An 18,611-nucleotide genomic window follows, 5' to 3' on the forward strand; every position below is an offset into this window, starting at 1 on the left:
ACGGAGACACTGTAACCGGCCGGATTTGTCGGGGAAGAAGAAGCAGCCGCCAGTGGGAGGATGGGGTGGCCGGATCCGGCGGCCGGCGACCGGATCGGGGCGCGGCGGGGTCCGGCGAGCAGGGCGGCGGCCGCGGGAGGCGCACGCCAAGGCGGCGGCGATGGCCGGCTGCGGCGCGGGCCGGAGCTCCGGCAGGTGCCGCGGTGGCCGGCGAGCACCTGGCGGGCAGCGGCGGCACATATGGCGGCGGCGGCGGGTCGCCTCGGCGGGCGGCGCGGAGTCGCGCGGGCTGGAGGCGCGGGGCTTGGGCCCGGTCGGCGCGGAGGAGGGCCGGCCGCGGGCTTCCGCGGGCCACGGCGGTGGCGCGATGTCGGGGTGCCACGTGGCGGGCGAGGAATGGCGGAGGGAAGCGGGGCGGACGTGTCCGGCCCGGCCGGACACGTCCGGCGGCTGGAGGAGGAAGGAGACTAGGGTTTCGTCCGCGAAAATGAACGGGGTGCACATATTTATAGGTAGAGGGAGTTAGGAGAGTCCAAATGAGGTGCGGTTTCCGGCCACGCGATCGTGATCGAACGACCGAGATGATGGAGGAGGTTTAAGTGGGTTTTGGGCCACTTTGGAAGGGTGTTGGGCTGCAACACACACGAGGCCTTTTCGGTCCCTCGGTTAACCGTTGGAGTATCAAACGAAGTCCAAATGGCACGAAACTTGACAGACGGTCTACCGGTAGTAAACCAAGACCGCTTCGCAAGTCTCGGTCCAATCAGGAAATGTTTAACCCCCACACATGAAAAGAAGGTAGAAATGACCACCGGAGGAGAACGAAGTGCCGGAATGCAAAACGGACAACGAGGAAAAAGCTTGAATGCATGAGACGAATACGTATGCAAATGAAATGCACATGATGACATGATATGCAATGCATGACACACAAGCAATGACAAGTCAACCACAGCGAATAACTGAAGGACACGTGGCACATCGGTCTCGGGGCGTTACAAAAACCTCGTGACGGTGGACCGTCATAGAAAATGATCTTCGACGATGTTTCACGTTTCGTCACCATGTTTCAATTACTGAATAGAGCATATTTTGTAGTGCTTGTCTTCGGACTCAGCAAAAACATGAAAGGCATATCAAATTGGACAGAAAAGAGAAAGTTCACTTGGCTACAAGATAAACCTTCTACACAGTATAGATCGTCAAGTGCTACTTTTGGCGAAGGAAAAGAAGAATCGCTCCTGGGTTCATCTTCGAAAGCATTACACCAGAAAGCAGTTTCATGCCAAGGGCATCAAGAAAGATTATGACCATCTTGACATGTCTGAGGTTCCTCGCACACGAAGGACTACCCCAGTGCTGCCACAGAGATCCTCCTCAATTGATCTACTGTTTCTCACCCCCTATGATGTTGTCAGTGACACATAAGCTACTCCTGTTTACAAAGCTGAAACACATGACACTGAAGGAAAAACAACTCGCTCTGCTCCTGAAGCCAAAGCTGGAAGCTCTGCTGCAAAGTCTTCTGTTTCTGCTCCTGCTGGATCTGTTTCCCTAAACTGTTCTAGCTCTGCTTCTTCTTCGGATGAGTAGATCCTCGTGTCTTCTTGCTCCCTTTTGCCACTTGTTGAAAAAAGGAGGAGTTGTACATCGATAGGCTAGATGTGCGGGTCATTTGCCAGGGTTGGTTTCATAGCAATGACAATTAAGACTTTGATTGTTAACTACTACTCCCTCCTATCTATATAGGGACTAATGTGTTTTTAGGACCGCCTTTGACTATTGACAAGATTAATAGTACATGACATGCACAATGTGAAAATTATATCATTGAAAGCTCCTTTCACACACGAATTTAACGGTGTGCTTTGTGTAAGTTGCATGTCATATATTATTGCTTTAGTATTCGATCAAAGTTAGCCTCGAAAACCGCATTAGGCCCTATATAGATGGAAGGAGGGAGTATAAGAGCATGATTAATAGTATAGCCAGCTGCTGGCTATAAGCCAGTGCCATGTCATCTACAGCCCATCTTATAGTCAACATGTATAATAGTAGATCAAAAGAGTGTACTACTTTTTTATTATGTGGCCCACCTTTCATTCTTACAAAATGCCTAGGAGCACGTACTAGAGCTGGCTCTTCACGAAGAGCCCGTTTACCTTCTCTCTCCTTTTCTCTTTCCTCCAACTAAACAGAAATATACTAGTTTATTTTTTATAGCCCGCTAATTCATTTTTATTATACTTGCTCTAACAAGTGATGCAAAGGTGACGTGCCTGATCCGGTCCAGCTTGACCGGATGTAGGATGATCATCTTGCAATAAAAAGTACTCTATGAATAAAAAGTTTCGCCAAGGAACCATCCGTGCTACAACTGCTTCGATAATCACAATCCTCCTCGGAATTAACTAAGGCTGTCAATATTCTGGCTCCACGCGTCAGTGTCGCCAGCCGACCAATCTTACAAAGCCAAAACGAACACGCGAGAAGAAGGAAAACTGACACGAACTCTCTTTATCCCCTCTCGACTTATTTTATAAAACCAGGCCAGGAAAACCTCTCGCCTCACAAACAAGTCCCCCAACTCTCCAAGTCCAACCCCACGACCATGGCGACCAAGCAGAGCCTCCTCGCCGCCGCAGCCGTCTGTCTCCTCCTCCTCCTCCCCCTCCCGGCAGCCTACGCCGTCACCGATGTCGAGTACTGCAGTAAGTAGCAGCCCAGGAGTTCTGCCCCCGAAAATCTCGTCTTTTACAGCCACTTGGGGTTCCCGGAGGTGGAGATTTCGTGTGGATTTGCTAACTTCTGTTGCTGCTGCTGTGGTTTGCAGATAAGGGCAAAAACTACCCGGTGAAGGTGAGCGGCGTGGAGATCGTGCCTGATCCGGTCGAGCGCGGCGTGCCGGCCACCTTCAAGATCTCCGCTACAACAGGTAAACCTCTCTCTGGGCGTAATTTATGTATGCTTTTATTTCCTTGCGTGTTTGCCTACTTTGTTCTGCCATGTATCTGGTCCACTAGTTAGGGCTCTGGAAGAAATTACCAATCGGGAGTTAAGCTTTGTAGTATATCTGAACTTAAATGTTATGGGCTAACTTTGTGTGCGGTTATTGGGACATAGTTTCTTCTCTAAAATAAATAAATAAAATTATTTCGCTTGCTTTGTGTATATTTAAGATCGGGTTTTTCCTGCTTTGCTTTCTAGCCTTGTGGCTGTGAAGTTGTGATCGGTGAAGTCTCTAGCTATGAATAAATAAATAAAATTATTTAGCTTGCTTTGTGTTTATTTAAGATTGGGATTTTTCTGCTTTGCTTTCTTGCATTGTGGCTGTGAAATTGTGATGGGTGAAGTCTCTTGCTATGAGCTTTAGCAAATGGGTGCTTTGCTTTGTGTGACTTATATGATCCATTGCTGTTAAGAGGCTGTATTTCAGAAAATTACTACTCCCTCCGATCCATATTAATTGTCGCTGATTTAGTACAAAGTTTGGAGGGAATACTTCTTTGAAAATCTGTGAAGTTCTTCAGTCGGTGCCACCATTTGTAGTTTATGCGCGACAGCAGTCTGTAGAATTATAGCCCCTTAGCTGGCGATAATCTCTTAAAACTTCGTCTGAGAAACTATTTTCCCATGTACAGAACCAAAGAGTCCTTGACATGAATATTTTTCAAGGATGGAAGATTTCTTATAATGAGTAGTTGGCTCTAGATATATAACCCTTAGCTGGCGATAATCTCTTAAAACTTAGTCTGAGAAACTATTTTCCCATGTACAGAACCAAGAGTCCTTGGCATGAATATTTTTCAAGGATGGAAGATTTCTTATAATGATTAGTTGGCTCTAGATATATAACCCTTAGCTAGCGATAATCTCTTAAAACTTCGTCTGAGAAACTATTTGCCCATGTACAGAACCAAGAGTCCTTGGCATGAATATTTCTCAAGGATGGAAGATTTCTTAATATGAGTAGTTGGCTCTAGATATATAATTCATTGGAAAAGGCATGGCAGTTGGCTCTTGCCTATTAGTACTGCAGATAATATAACTATATGTACACATTATCTGTCTTTTATTCCGTTTTTACTACACATTGTATGGCTATATATTGATCCATTAAGTCTTTTATTCCCTTTTTACTGGTTCTCGCAGAAGTTATTGAGTCTCTGTACTTTGCTGAGTCCTGTAATGTGCTGGCCAGCATACAAAATGGTCATTTATCGCTGTACCAGAATAGTGCAAACTTAAGAGCAGCTTAATCTTACCTTTACTGCAAAAGGTAAATTGCAGCTTTGAGTAGTGTGCAGCAAGAACGTTGCTACTGGTTCTACTAGTCAATTGATTCTGGCAAGCATTGGCTAATAGTCTGTTTAATTGAGTTATGTTCGTGTTGCCTGCCTTAGCATTCACATGTGGAAAGTGACTGATTGAGTTCAGCATATGGCGACTGAGATCATCTAGTGATCATCCTTTTGCGACACCAAATCAGAATTCCATCTCATGCATTGTGAGGGTCTGTATGTGATGCAAGGAATATTTGGTCATGCCATTCAAACATTGAGAATCATGTTCTGATTCATGCCAACTTTCCCTACTTCAAATGGGATTCTTAACGTGTTTTGTAAGTGGCCAGTCGTATGTGCTTCTTACTCCATAGATCTCTAATTTGCCTGTTGGATGGAACCTTTAGGAACTCCCCAATCCTGATAATCATTGCCTTTACTTTGAACTGCAAAAACATCTTACATTTAGTTACAGAGGGTGTATATGTTTACCATATGAGCTATGAATGGTTCTCTACTCTCCAGTTAAAATCGTAAGGTTATGGTGCTTATCTTATCATGAGTCAAATTGACAGCACATGTTTTGTTTATTGTCCTTCCCCATGTAGAATTATTGTTTTTAATGTCTTTCCATGTCCTTGTGTGCAGATAAAAACATCACCGAGGGGAAGCTGGTTATTGATGTTAAATATTGGATCTTCAATGTTTACTCTGAAACGGATGACATCTGTACGAAGACCCAATGCCCGGCAACTTCTGATTTTGAGCTATCTCACTCGCAAACCTTACCATCAATCACTCCACCAGTAAGATTTCGTTCAGCACATTTACTTCTGTTTCTGAATTATGATGTGCATATTTTCTCATTACTGGGCATTTGAGCCCAGGGCATGACAGATGTTCATCGAATTGTTTGTATCAGTTGTCCTCCGATTTTTTTTGACCGACACGCGGTCATTTTGCTCTGTGGCAGGGTTCTTACACCATTCAGATGAAGATGCTCGGAAAGCACGATGAGGAATTGAGCTGCATCTCCTTCGGGTTCAACATTGGCTTCCTTGCGCCGGTTGCCTTGAGTTGAAGGCATGCACGGGTTGCATGCGGAACTACACACTTGTGGATTGTAACTCTAGAAACCTCTTTATCCTAGTATATGTTTTCTGTGTAACACTCGTCGGTGCCGCAACACTTTGTGTTCGACTAAGAAGTTTTTATCAAGAGTTGAACATCACAATAAAATGAAAATCTGGTGTAATGAGACATGGAACCGTGTTAGTTTCTGAGAACATCAGCTCTGGGCGCTCAGAGAAAATTCTGTATTAGTTACTAGTAGTACATTTTATGTTGTCTTCTTCAAGAATTATGTCGGTTGTTGCAGTACCAGGCGACTGAACACTCAGATTGTTTCAAGTTTGCATGTGGCCACGGGCAAGAGCGTTGAAAAATTTATGTCCCAGTACAACATGGGTTGGGGTGGTTGTTTGGAGAGAGGGGGCTTATTTTGTTAGAGATGCATTCAGTATGTAATATAATCCTTAAGGGTGTGTCTAGGACTTCTACCTGATGTCCACTATGTTTGTGCTTTTTTTTTTGCTGCATTATTTATTGGAGCTTAGATGTGGGGAAAATATACTTAGATGATACGGTGATATAGACTTTCGGGAACCGTCGGATCTTAGATCCAGGGGTTGCTAGGAGCTCACAAACTTTTTACAAAAAAGCCCCTCTAGAGTCTGCAAATTACGAATCGATCTTAGAGCAATGAGGCTATCCACGTTAGCGTTTTTTTTTGTTTGGAGAAACTGTGCGTCGTTGCGAACGCATCCCACCCCCTCGTCTCTTATCCATCCCGCCCCACCGCTCTCTCTTCCTCTCCCTCTTCCTCCCCTACCACTCATGGTGTCGTTGCCGGTGACGAGGCCAGGCGGCCGTGGATCCGGGAACAAGAGCAGCGCGCCCCTGCCGTAGCTGCCCCGTGTCGTGCCACACATGGAGTTGCTCCGCCCGCATTGGCTGTGGGTTCGCACACGAACACGTCATTGTGTACCTCCAATGCCGAGGGTGATACACCGCAGCTCACGTCGAAGGAGACCCGTCCGAAAGCGCGGTATGCAAGCAATCCGGCGGGCGTTTTTGAAAACCCGAAACCCCACATGCCCGGGAGGGACCCTGTCAGGGCACGCGGCGGCTATGGGTTTCCCTAGGTCAACCTGATCGCCCCTAGGGCCTCGAGGTTCGCCGCCGTGCAACTAGAAGAACGAACGAAGAATGAGAAAGAAGATATGAGGGAGAAGATAGAAGTAAAGGTAAAAGTAGTAGATTGATTTGTTCAGTTGTGTGTTGTTCAATCGGCCGTCACTCCTTACATATATATGAGGCGGCTGGACTTGCCGTACAAGAAAATGACTCAAATCACGTCCAAATCATCAAAAGTTACCCTAACTCGGACTATAAAGTTACCCCAACTCGGACTATGAGGGTCGGAACTTCCGGGATCAAATTATATCAAGTAGCTCTTTTTTACTGAATCTACAGGTCTCATACGACTTCGGATCACGATGGTTTCAAAAGCAAAGTTGTAGATCTTGCAATGAAGGAACTCTTTAGTTGATCACTTTTTCATCTGAGGTCATCTTGAGGTTGAATTCGGGCCCGCAAATTTGCAAATAATATTAAAACTCCAGTTTTCGGGGCGCACCGCGTGCAAACTTTCGGTTTAGCCCGAAACCTCCCCGGAAGTTGCCCGGAACTTACAGGGCAGACTTTTGCAGCACACTGTTTTGGCTCTAACTTTTGCATATGAACTCCAATTTAGACGTTTTTATATCCAAATCGACTGTTTTGACGAGACGAACACAATTCATGTAGAAAGTTTTTCTCATATGAGGCAATCTTGGGGGTGTAATCAGCCAAATAGTGTTCTGAATACAAAATCTCAGTACTTCGAACACAACTTCGACCTTAGAGATGAGACCGGATGGCTATGGCCGAAATATTAAATTTCCTTCTTTTGACGATACGAAACTTTCTCACTTCGAGCACTTTTCCATTTGAGGCCTTCTTAATTATGTTTTCGACCATGCCAAAATCTGGTGTCAACACCGCGTGAGCAGGAGCACCAGGGGCTGCCCCCGGCCGCGCATAGATGGGCACCTCGCGTCGCGGCTGCCCCGTCGCGCTGCGCGTGAAGGTGCTCCATCGGCCCGCATCGGCAACGCAAGCAGGAGCGCCAGGGGCCACCCCGACAGTTCGGTCCTCCTGCGAACCATACTGCCGTACGTGGGGTACTACGGCCATACATGGCCAACTCATGACTCGTGGTATTCTGCCATCAGCTACACTGCATGAATACAAGATCTCTAGCGTGACAGCGTGCTAAGTTCTTAATCTCTCCAACGAGAGCGTGGTGCTGTGATCTATCTGCCGTTGGTGCTGTGAGCATCGCCACCGCCTCCGCGTTATCTAACTCCACAATGATAGGCATCGTGGTCCTATGTAGAGCAAGGTCTAGGCCTTCTCTACAAGCTAAGAACTCCGCCTCCGGCGTGCTATCACATGTGCGGATTTCTTTGCATGCGTTGAAGACGATATCCCCTCTGTCATCTCGAAGGATCATACCTCCGCCTGCTGCTCCTGTGGCTGCAATGAAACTGCCATCGATGTTAAGCTTGGTCGCGCCCGTGCTAGGGGGAGTCCAGCATGCCCACACCCTATCCCTCTTGCTGGGTTCCGCACGCTGTGGGGTGGCACAGACAACCATCTTCCCCTTCTCCATGTTGGCCGCCGGGTATTGCTAAATATATAGGAGGGAATTGGTGTACACATGTAAGAACCGATGAGAGGCCTCAACCGGGGGCGGTGGTTTGTTATGGGTAATCTCATTACGAACATGCCACACTCACCGCATGATCATGAGTACCACCAGTCTCGCCGTCTCATCTAGGGGTTCCAACAGTGCAAAAAGCCACTTTGGCCCCGTGTCACGGATAGACTCCACCTTGGGGATGTTCCAATCGAACGCCATGATCCTCCAAAGCTCCCTCACCAGTGGGCACCTACATAGCATGTGGAATCCGTCCTCATGTTCAACACCACATAGTGGGCATACGTCAGTACACTCGAGGTGTCGTGAGGCTTTGTTAGCCCAGGTAGTAAGGGAATTTGTGAGGACCCTCTCTTGATAACCCACAAGTATAGGGGATCGCAACAGTTTTCGAGGGTAGAGTATTCAACCCAAATTTATTGATTCGACACAAGGGGAGCCAAAGAATATTTGCAAGTATTAGCAGCTGAGTTGTCAATTCAACCACACCTGGAGATTAATTATCTGCAGCAATGTGATCAGTAGCAAAGTAATATGATAGTTTTATAGTAGTAGCAATAGCAATAGTAACAATAACAATGATAGCAATGATTTTGTAGCAAGTGTAATAGTAACGATAGCAGTAGTAACTTAGCAAGAACAATATAAGAGAAATTCGTAGGCATTGGATCGGTGAACTCGTTGGATGATATTCATCATATAACAGTCATAACCTAGGGCGATACGACACTAGCTCCAGTTCATAAATATAATGTAGGCATGTATTCCGTAAATAGTCATACGTGCTTATGGAAAGAACTTGCATGACATCTTTTGTCCTACCCTCCCGTGGCAGGCGGTTCCTATTGAAAACTAAGGGACATTAAGGCCTCCTTTTAATAGAGAACTGAAACAAAGCATTAACACATAGTGAATACATGGACTCCTCAAATTATGGTCATCACCGGAAAGTATCCTGACTTCTGTCACTCCGGGGTTTGCGGATCATAACATGTAATAGGTGACTATAACTTGCAAGATCGGATTTAGAACATAGATATAATGGTGATAACATAAACGGTCCAGATATGAAATCACGGCACCCGGGCCCAAAGTGACAAGCATTAAGCATGGCAAAGTCATAGCAACATCAATCTCAGAACATAATGGATACTATGGATCAAGCCCTAATAAAACTAACTCGATTACATGATGAATCTCATCCAACTCCTCACCGACCAGCGAGCCTACGAAGGAATTACTCACTCCCGGTGGGGAGCATCATGGAATTGGCGATGGAGAAGGGTTGGTGATGATGAACATCGAAAATCCCCCTCTCCGGAGCCCCAAATGGACTCCAGATCTGGCCTCTCGATGAAGAACAGGAGGTGGTGGCGGCTCCGTCTTGTGAAACGCGATAATTCTTTCTCCCTGATTTTTCTCTTTGAAAATGTGATTTTATAGTATGAGGGTTGAGGTCTGCGTGGCCACAGGTGGGGACAACCCACCTGGGCGCGCCAGGAGGGGGCACACCCTGATGGGTTGTGCCCATCCAGGTGCCCCCTCCGGTGGTTCTTGGCTCCAGAAATTCTCTTTTATTGTATAAAAAATCATCTCAAAGTTTCGTTCCAATCCGTGAACTTTTATTTCTGCACAAAAACAATACCATGATAGTTCTGGTGAAAATAGCGTCAGTCCCAGTTAGTTTAATTCAAATCATGCAAATTAGAGTTCAAAACAAGAAGAAAAGCGTTAGGGAAAGTAGATACGACGGAGACGTATCAACTCCCCCAAGCTTAAACCTTTGCTTGTCCTCAAGCAATTCAGTTGATAAACTGAAAGTGAAAAAGAAAAACTTTTACGATCTCTGTTGCTCTTGTTTACATAAATAAGCTTAAGTAGCATCCAGGTTTTCAGCAAAGATTATAACTAACCATGTCGACAATAACTCTTAAAAATTATATTAACTCATATCAATGACATAATCAACTAGCAAGCAATAATAAGATATCTCAAATAACAACACTTTGTCAAAACTGTTGGGAATCGTTGCATGGAAAACAAAAAAAATCTACGCACACGCAATGATCTATCCATGGAGATGCATAGCAACGAGGGGAGAGTGTGTCTATGTTCCCTCGTAGACCGTAAGCAGAAGCGTTTCACAACACGATTGATGTAGTTGAACTTCTTCGCGGTTCAACCGATCAAATACCAAACACACGACACCTCTGCGTTCTGCACACATTCAGCTCGGTGATGTCCCTAGACTTCTTGATCCAGCAAGATGTTGAGGTAGTAGATGAGTTCCGTCAGCACGGCGGCGTGGTGATGGTGATGGTGAAGTGATCTCCGTAGGGCTTCGCCTAAGCACTATGAAAATAGGACCGGGGGTGTAAACGGTGGAGGGGGAGCCGCACACGGCGAACAATTGATCTCGTGTGCGCTAGGCGCCTCCTCATATATATAGGTGGGAGGGAGAAGGGAGAGGCCAAGGGGCACCCCAAGTAGGTCCAAATCCTACTTGGGCTCTTGCCCTTGGCCGCGCCCGCCCCTGCCATGTTTGTCAGAAGGGAAAGGAAAGAGGGGGGGAGAGAAGGAAGTGGGATTCGGCCTACTTGGGGCACCCCCCTTGGCTTCTCCCTCCCTCTCCCTCCCACCTATATACATGAGGGGGGGGGGAGGTGCCTAGAACACACAACAACATCTGTTAGACGTGTGCGGTACCTCCCTCCAAAGATTACACCCTCGGTCATATTCTTGTAGTGCTTAGGCGAAGCCCTGTGTGGACCACTTCACCATCACCGTCACCACGCCGTCGTGCTGACGGAACTCATCTACTTCCTCAACACTTTGCTGGATCAAGAGTTCGAGGGACATCATCGACCTGAACGTGTGCAGAACTTGGAGGTGTCGTACGTTCGGTACTTGATCGGCCGGAATGAGAAGAAGTTTGACTACATCAACCACCTTGTAAAATGCTTCCACTTTCGGTCTATGAGGGTACGTAGACACACTCTCCCCCTCTCGTTGCTCGTCATCTCCTAGATAGATCTTGCGTGAGCATAGGAATTTTTTTGAAATTGCATGTTACGTTTCCCAACAGTGGCATCTGAGCCAGGTCTATGTGTAGATCATATGCACGAGTAGAACACAAAGAGTTGTGGGTGGTGATCATCATACTGCTTACCACCAACGTCTTATTTTGATTTGGTAGTGTTGTTGGATGAAGCGGCCCGGACCAACCTTACATGACCACGTTCATGAGACCGGTTCCACCGACAAACATGCAACTAGTTTTGCATAAAGGTGGTTGGCGGGTGTCTGTTTCTCCAACTTTAGTTGAATCAAATTTGACTGTGGTCGGTCCTTGTTGAAGTTTAAAACAACAAACTTGATAAATCACCGTTGTGGTTTTCATGCGTAGGTAAGAACAGTTCTTGCTAGAAGCCCGTAGCAGCCACATAAAACTTGCAACAACAAAGTAGAGGACGTCTAACTTGTTTTTGCAGGGCATGTTGTGATGTGATATGGTCAAGACATGATGTGATATACGTTATTGTATGAGATGCTCATGTTTTGTAAAAGTTACCGGCAACCGGCAAGAGCCTTATAGTTGTCACTTTATTGTATGAAATGCAAACGCCATGTAATTGCTTTACTTTATCACTATGCGTTAGCGATAGTTATAGAAGCAATAGTTGTCGAGCCGGTGACAATGGAGATCATGACGATGCTTTGGAGATGGAGATCAAAAGCACAAGATGATGATGGCCATATCATGTCACATATTTTGATTGCATGTGATGTTTATCTTTTACGCATCTTATTTTACTTACTACGGCGGTAGCATTATAAGATGATCCCTTAACTAAAATTTCAAGGTATAAGTGTTCTCCCTGAGTATGCACCATTGCAACAGTTCGTCATGTTGAGACACCACGTGATGATCGGGTGTGATAGACTCTACGTTCACATACAACGGGTGCAAGACAGTTTTGCACATGCGGGAGACTCGACTTAAACTTGACGAGCCTAGCATGTACAGACATGGCCTCGAAACACTGGAGATTGAAAGGTCGAACGTGAATCATATAGTAGATATTTTTAACATAGAGATGTTCACCATTGATGACTACTCTATTGGGAAACATAGCATGCAATTTCAAAAAATAATCCTACGCTCACACAAGATCTATCTAGGAGATGCATAGGAACGAGAGGGGGAGAGTGTGTCCATGTACCCTCTTAGACCAAAAGCGGAAGTGTTTGATAACGCGGTTGATGTAGTCGAACTTCTTCTTGTTCCGACCAATCAAGCACCGAACGTACGTCACCTCCGAGTTCTGCACACGTTCAGCTAGATGACGTCCCTCAAACTCTTGATCTAGCAAAGTGTCGAGGGAGTGTTTTGTCAGCACGACGGCGTGGTGACGATGATGGTGAAGTGATCTGTGTAGGGCTTCGCCTAAGCACTATGTGAATATGATTGGAGGCATAAACTGTGGAAGGGGGTGCCGCACACGGCTAACAATCGTTTGTTGTGTCTTCTAGGCGCTCCCTCCCCACCTATATATTGGTGGGAGGGGGAGGGGAGTTGCCTTGGGCGCCCCAAGTAGGAGGAATCCTACTTGGGGGCCCTATTCCAATACACCCCCTTTCCTTTTACCGGAGATGGAAGAAGGGAATAGAGCGGAGAGGAAAGGAAGGGGGAGGCCGACTCCCCCCTTTATTTCTCCCACTCGACCGACGGCTTGGGAGGGGTGTGCCAGCCCCTTGTGGGTTGGTGTGCCCCTTCCCCTTTGGCCCATGTGGCCCACTAACCTCCCGGGGGTTTCGGTAACCCCTCCGGTAGTCCGATATGTACCCGGTACCTTCCTAAACACTTCTGATGTCCGAATGCTATCATCCTATATATCAATCTTTACCCCTTGACCATTTAGATACTCCTCGTCGTGTCCGTGATCTCATCCGGGACTCCGAACAACATTCGGTCACCAAATCACATAACTCATATAATACAAAATCGTCATCGAACATTAAGCGTGCGGATCCTACTAACGTGCAAATCGTTCTTCTGACTTGGGTATAGGGGCGAAAGACTAATCGAACCATCTAGTAGCTGGTTCCCTCCGAAGTTTCCCTCAGGATAGCTGGGGCCCATTACGAGTTCTATCAGGTAAAGCCAATGATTAGAGGCACTGGGGACGCAACGTCCTCGACCTATTCTCAAACTTTAAATAGGTAGGATGGCGCGGCTGCTTCAGTGAGCCGTGCCACAGAATCGGGTGCTCCAAGTGGGCCATTTTTGGTGAGCAGAACTGGTGATGCGGGATGAACCAGAAGCCGGGTTACGGTGCCCAACTACGCGCTAACCTAGAACCCACAAAGGGTGTTGGTCGATTAAGACAGCAGGACGGTGGTCATGGAAGTCGAAATCCGCTAAACGGGTTCAAGAACTATGTAGACATGACCGAGACACCTCTCCGGTCAATAACCAAGAGTGGAACCTGGATGCTCATAATGGTTCCCACATATTCTACGAAGATCTTTATCGGTCGTACCATAATGACAACACACGTTATTCCCTTTGTCATTGATATGTTACTTGCCCGAGATTCGATCGTTGGTATCTTCATACCTAGTTCAATCTCGTTACTAGCATGTCTCTTTACTCGTTCCGTACACTGGTAAGCGTTGGTGCTATACAAACGGTTTTTAACCCCTTTCCGCAATGACATTTGGGACCGTCGCCAAGTGAGTGTGGGCGATAGGGTGTCCTTCCCACATGACCCAAAAACCGTCGGGGATATGGAGCAATGATCCAGAGGCCTTCCAAAATGTAATTGTGTGCGATGCAACACACATTAAATTCTTTCGCACGTGTGGTATTGGTGATTAAACGTTTCTAATTACGTAGCGAAACCATACGGCCTATCGTAATGAACCGTTTGGGAAACAGTATGTAAGGCACACGGGCCAACATATGAACTGTGTGCGATTTGTGCCCCATCACACATGAGTTTTCTGCGTAACCCGTCTGCCATGCAAGACTCCATCACACACGTTTCCCAACAATTACCGTCTGCGATAATGTTCTATCATAAACGGTTCAGGAGCCCCTTCGCAGACATACAAGTGTTGCACACCATTTGTGATTTGTTGGGTATCACCGACGGTTGCTACAAGAGTGACGTGTGCTTTTCGTTTGGGATCCCACACATTTCCTGAAAAAATTACGACTGGGATTGTATTTTACATTGGGCACGGTTTACTCCTAGTTCTCGTGTGCGATAACACAATATCACAAACAGTTCCGGAGACCCTACACACACATAGTAGCGCTGCAAATCGTTTGTGATCTGTCGTGTATCACTGATGGTTCCGCTATGATTGACGTATGCTTTCCGATGTGGAGCGCACACACTCATTTAGTTGAACCATGTGCGGAGTAATTGCCAGGTTAAAAAAACATCCCATTTTGAATCGGCATGCAAAAAGCAAATTCGCCACAATATTCAATTGAACAAATAAACAAAAATATCCCATTGTGAATCGGCACGCAAAAAGAAAATTCACCACAATATTCAATTGAACAAATTAACAAAAATACCCCATTTTGAATCGGCACACAAAAAGCAAATTCGCCACAATATTCAATTGAACAAATAGTGTCCACATGAAGAACATTCATCAGATTTTGCAACAATTGCAATTGAACATATGGTAGCTAAATTCCAATGATTTGTCCACACATATATGCATTACATAATTAATCATAGTGTACGAAATATGAAGACCTCATCAGATGGAAAACAATGGATCCATGCGTATATATATGTTTAGCGGCTAACTCTTACTCAATGTTGCAGGAGAAGGCATGCTGAAATCTTCGTTATCACCAGTGGGATTGATGTAGTGATTCAGGAAGAAGTCACTGATAAATCTCCGAACCATCAGCAATTCACCAGCCGGGAGCGGTTCAGGGGTCCTCGGTTCTAAGATGAGCTGTAGTATTTTTAAGATCAGAATGTGCCATATGAGTGTAGTAGAAGATATTAATTAAGATAGACTTAATGGTACTAATTCGCAAGGATCGTCACAACTATCAGCAGATTTGCAGATGGAGATCATGTGTCTGCAAACATAGTATCCACAAAGGTTGGTCCCTGCTTCTTGATGAGGACACTGAATTTTTCATATAGAATTAGTCATGTATTTGTCCTATTAGGAACAACCTAACCTGTGTTAGATGTATTGTTTTTTCTTTGGAAAAAATAGAAAGAGGTTTATTTAGAAGCTTGAACATTTGACTAGCGTAAGAAAAGGTATTTGCAGACTGTTGGATAAATTTTCTGAAAATAACGGATTTCAGTGTGTTACCGGAGAAACGATCTCGTGCTGCAGAGGTAGTTCCCTCTTGAATAGGTTCCTTGGTTTAGTTTTCCACAATGCGAGCACACTGTAAATGAAGATGAATTTTGACAACATCAATTATTGAACCAAATATGAATGCAAATTAATTTCAACATCACAGAATTCAATACCTATCCATGAATTGCTGAAGATGCGTCAGATCCTAAGCATTTGTTGACTCTCTGAGAGAATTGATGTAGTAAACTGTGTTCTTGTTTGGAACAATGAATACCAATATACAGTGATTGATACATATTAAGAAAGCCATGAACTTTTGAATTATGTCGAAATCTGAAAGACAATTAGTGTATGCGTGGTTGTTTACTTGACTTACCGTTCATGATATGGCCAGAGAAATGATTCAGCATGGGACGTGTTTTCGAAAAGACGGACGGCCGTGTTAACGGCCCAGTCCCGTAGGTCCTTACCATGTATTGTTGTGCCATTTGCTAATTCAGGATCTATGAAATACACACTCTCCATTTTTCTTCTATTGGTGTTCAATCCCCTGAGAGGAGTAAAATGCAGTTAGCTGTTTATCATTTATAGCCTTGTATGGAGAAGTTGATCAGAGTTTGTTAAGTACTTACAAAATCAGGCATCTAACAAGAGTGGCATCGAGCTCGTTGAAGTTGAAGAAGAGATGTAAATCCTCGAAACTCACATTGATGGAACCAACATATTGTCGGAAATGATCTCTGTTGTAGTGGACTAGCAAACCACGATGGCCTTCTGACATTAGATCCGTGCAATATTCATGTAACTCACGGCAACTGGAGCTGCACTCATCAAAGTATTCGCCAACAAGAAATGGCTGGCCATGGACGTAATAGCGTGCTTGAAGTACGTCTACTTTACCTTTAGCAAGAAACAAACGTACTTCTTCATTACCCATGCCTTCAAAAATAATATTACTCCTCGATTCAAACAAGCTGCTGTTAATTTGGTTCTGGGCGATGAGTGCTTTAAGTAAGAGGCAATCGTTCTCTTTCCTCTTCACTTTCCCGCTGTGCTTCCTCGGGGGTGTAGCCTTTTTGGACACTTCCTTCTTGGTACTTGAAGCATTTCTGGCAAAATGTCTGGTTGCCTGTAAGGTAGACTGCCTAGCAGACGGTGAAGCTTGGACGGACTGCTTAGCAGACGATTTATCTATGCCGGACCGCTGAGCTGGCGATGCTGCTGTGATGGACTACTGGGCTATAGGAGCAGAGGCATTAGATTGCTGACCATGCATTGAAGCTATGTCAGGTTTCTGCGCAGGTGTTGCCAACTTGTCGGTGTGCTGAGGAGGCCCTGCCAACGGGTTGGTTTGCTGAGAAGGAAGTGTTGATGCATTGGTATGTTGATCACGTGACTGCGGACCGACGAACTGATGAGCAGTCGGTTCTGGACCTACAGACTGCTTATCAGGCGGTTCCGAAGCATCAGACTGCTTAGCAGTCTGTTCGACTATGTTGGTCTGTTGAGCATGTGCTACAGCTGGGTCTCCCCCTGCTGCTTTAGCGGCCGACATCTGAACCGGTGGTGCGTCTTCAACAGTTGTAGGCCTTGACATTAGCTGCTTTGGGGCGGAGGATGACATGGCATGTACGCCACAAAGTCAGGCTGGCTGATCACAGGTTGATCCATCAGTCCGCGAGAGCTGCTGTGGCAAGAAGAGCGTCACCGGTTGAGGGGCGACAGTAATTGCTCTTGGTGGGGCTTCAGGTATCTCATCGATGAACTCTATTTCCTTTCGTGGCCACTGGATGTGATGTAACAGTGTTTCTCCCAAGGTCCTTTTCTCATCGAAGTCTCCTAGGACATTCTTCAGGGCAAATTGATTGAATCCAGGCTTTACTTCAGTCACGCAGCACTTCACACAACCCGACTTCAATGGCACATTGTCCAACAAGAGGCCATCTTCCAAGAAGGGTGGGCAAACCCAAGCTGTTGCACATTTTAATGTACCTTCATAATGTGTAAGCACACCCTTCATTCTGTCTTTCATTCCAGATAGATCAGATATAGCATCATCACAAGCAACTGCAGTCTCAGTGTTGTTGGGGTCAGCTGATGCACAACTACTCCATGCCCGCCTCCCCTCCCATCTACTGGCTATCTGTCAGTGTTAGAGTCTTCTGCAACATCATTGACTCCTCAACATCCTTTCGAATAGTCGGATAAATCTCCTTCCTCAACCTTTCATACAATGCATTCTGCTTCATTTCACTCCTCACTTTTTTCATGCCGAGCCTCTCTTCTTTGCTGAGTGTGAAAGCCCTCTTGTGCGGGACATTAACACCTACACCCCATGCATGGCCAGGGGGCTCTCTTGTTTCTAGAGCAATGGACAGAATGTCACATGGCCCCGAGTTCCTGTAGAACCCTCCAGGGATCTTGGAAGCCTCTAACATCACTTGATACAGTTCCGCGTCACGTGAGTTTTTGAAGTAATAAGTTCCGTCATCACGCCTCTTTGCACGTGTCCGCAAGTAGTCTCTGGCGCGTTGGCCCCCGATTTCACTAATGGCTGGATTCCCACCTGCCGCTACTGCTTCTTTGTCCTCCTGGTCCCATATTAGTTTCATGCCGTAGTATCCTGCCACACCCATACGGTGGGGGTGTATGTTCTTCTTCTGAAGTTCCGATTGCTTGAAACTCTTCTCAGCAAAAGTTGCCCTGGCCCTTTTGAATTCTGCCCAGTCTGCCTTTGTAATTTGGGGGTATGCGGGGATTGGGTCCTTGCCTTCACTCAAGTGCTTCTTGTACATCACGTGCTTCCAGTTTCTCCAAGCATCCCTAGCCTTCTTCAGTGCAGCGTGTTCCACCTGCATTCTCCACTGCTCTGGAACGTTGAAGTGGTCCATGATCTCTTGGACTATCCTTCGCCGTGGTTCTGTGTCAGCCTTCCGAAACCTCGGCAGATTAATGTTGAGCCTTGCCCTGCCAACAAATCCACACACATTCCTGAACCTTGTGCGTGCTTTATCTGGTTTAGTTGGATCCCAAGACTTTAAATCAATCTCGGTTACTTCATATACACCTTTAGGCTGGTGTGTGGTCTTCCTTGGAGCGTTCCTTCGTGTCCTGACCGGAAGGGTAATTGCTGCAGCTCTATCCCGTTCAAG

The 18,611-nt window shown here is 46.0% G+C and overlaps 1 protein-coding gene across 1 annotated transcript; it reads left to right on the forward strand.

The window, feature by feature from the left end:
- Positions 1 to 2,454: 2,454 nt before the first annotated feature.
- LOC123188716 (MD-2-related lipid-recognition protein ROSY1) lies at positions 2,455 to 5,640 on the forward strand. The gene is made up of 4 exons (XM_044600949.1): positions 2,455 to 2,711; positions 2,834 to 2,935; positions 4,932 to 5,089; positions 5,257 to 5,640. The coding sequence occupies exons 1-4, from the start codon at positions 2,612 to 2,614 to the stop codon at positions 5,362 to 5,364; spliced, it is 468 nt and encodes a 155-aa protein (XP_044456884.1). The 5' UTR covers positions 2,455 to 2,611; the 3' UTR covers positions 5,365 to 5,640.
- Positions 5,641 to 18,611: the final 12,971 nt, after the last annotated feature.

This window comes from Triticum aestivum, chromosome 2A (assembly GCF_018294505.1).
Source record: "Triticum aestivum cultivar Chinese Spring chromosome 2A, IWGSC CS RefSeq v2.1, whole genome shotgun sequence".
Taxonomy (NCBI): domain Eukaryota; kingdom Viridiplantae; phylum Streptophyta; class Magnoliopsida; order Poales; family Poaceae; genus Triticum; species Triticum aestivum.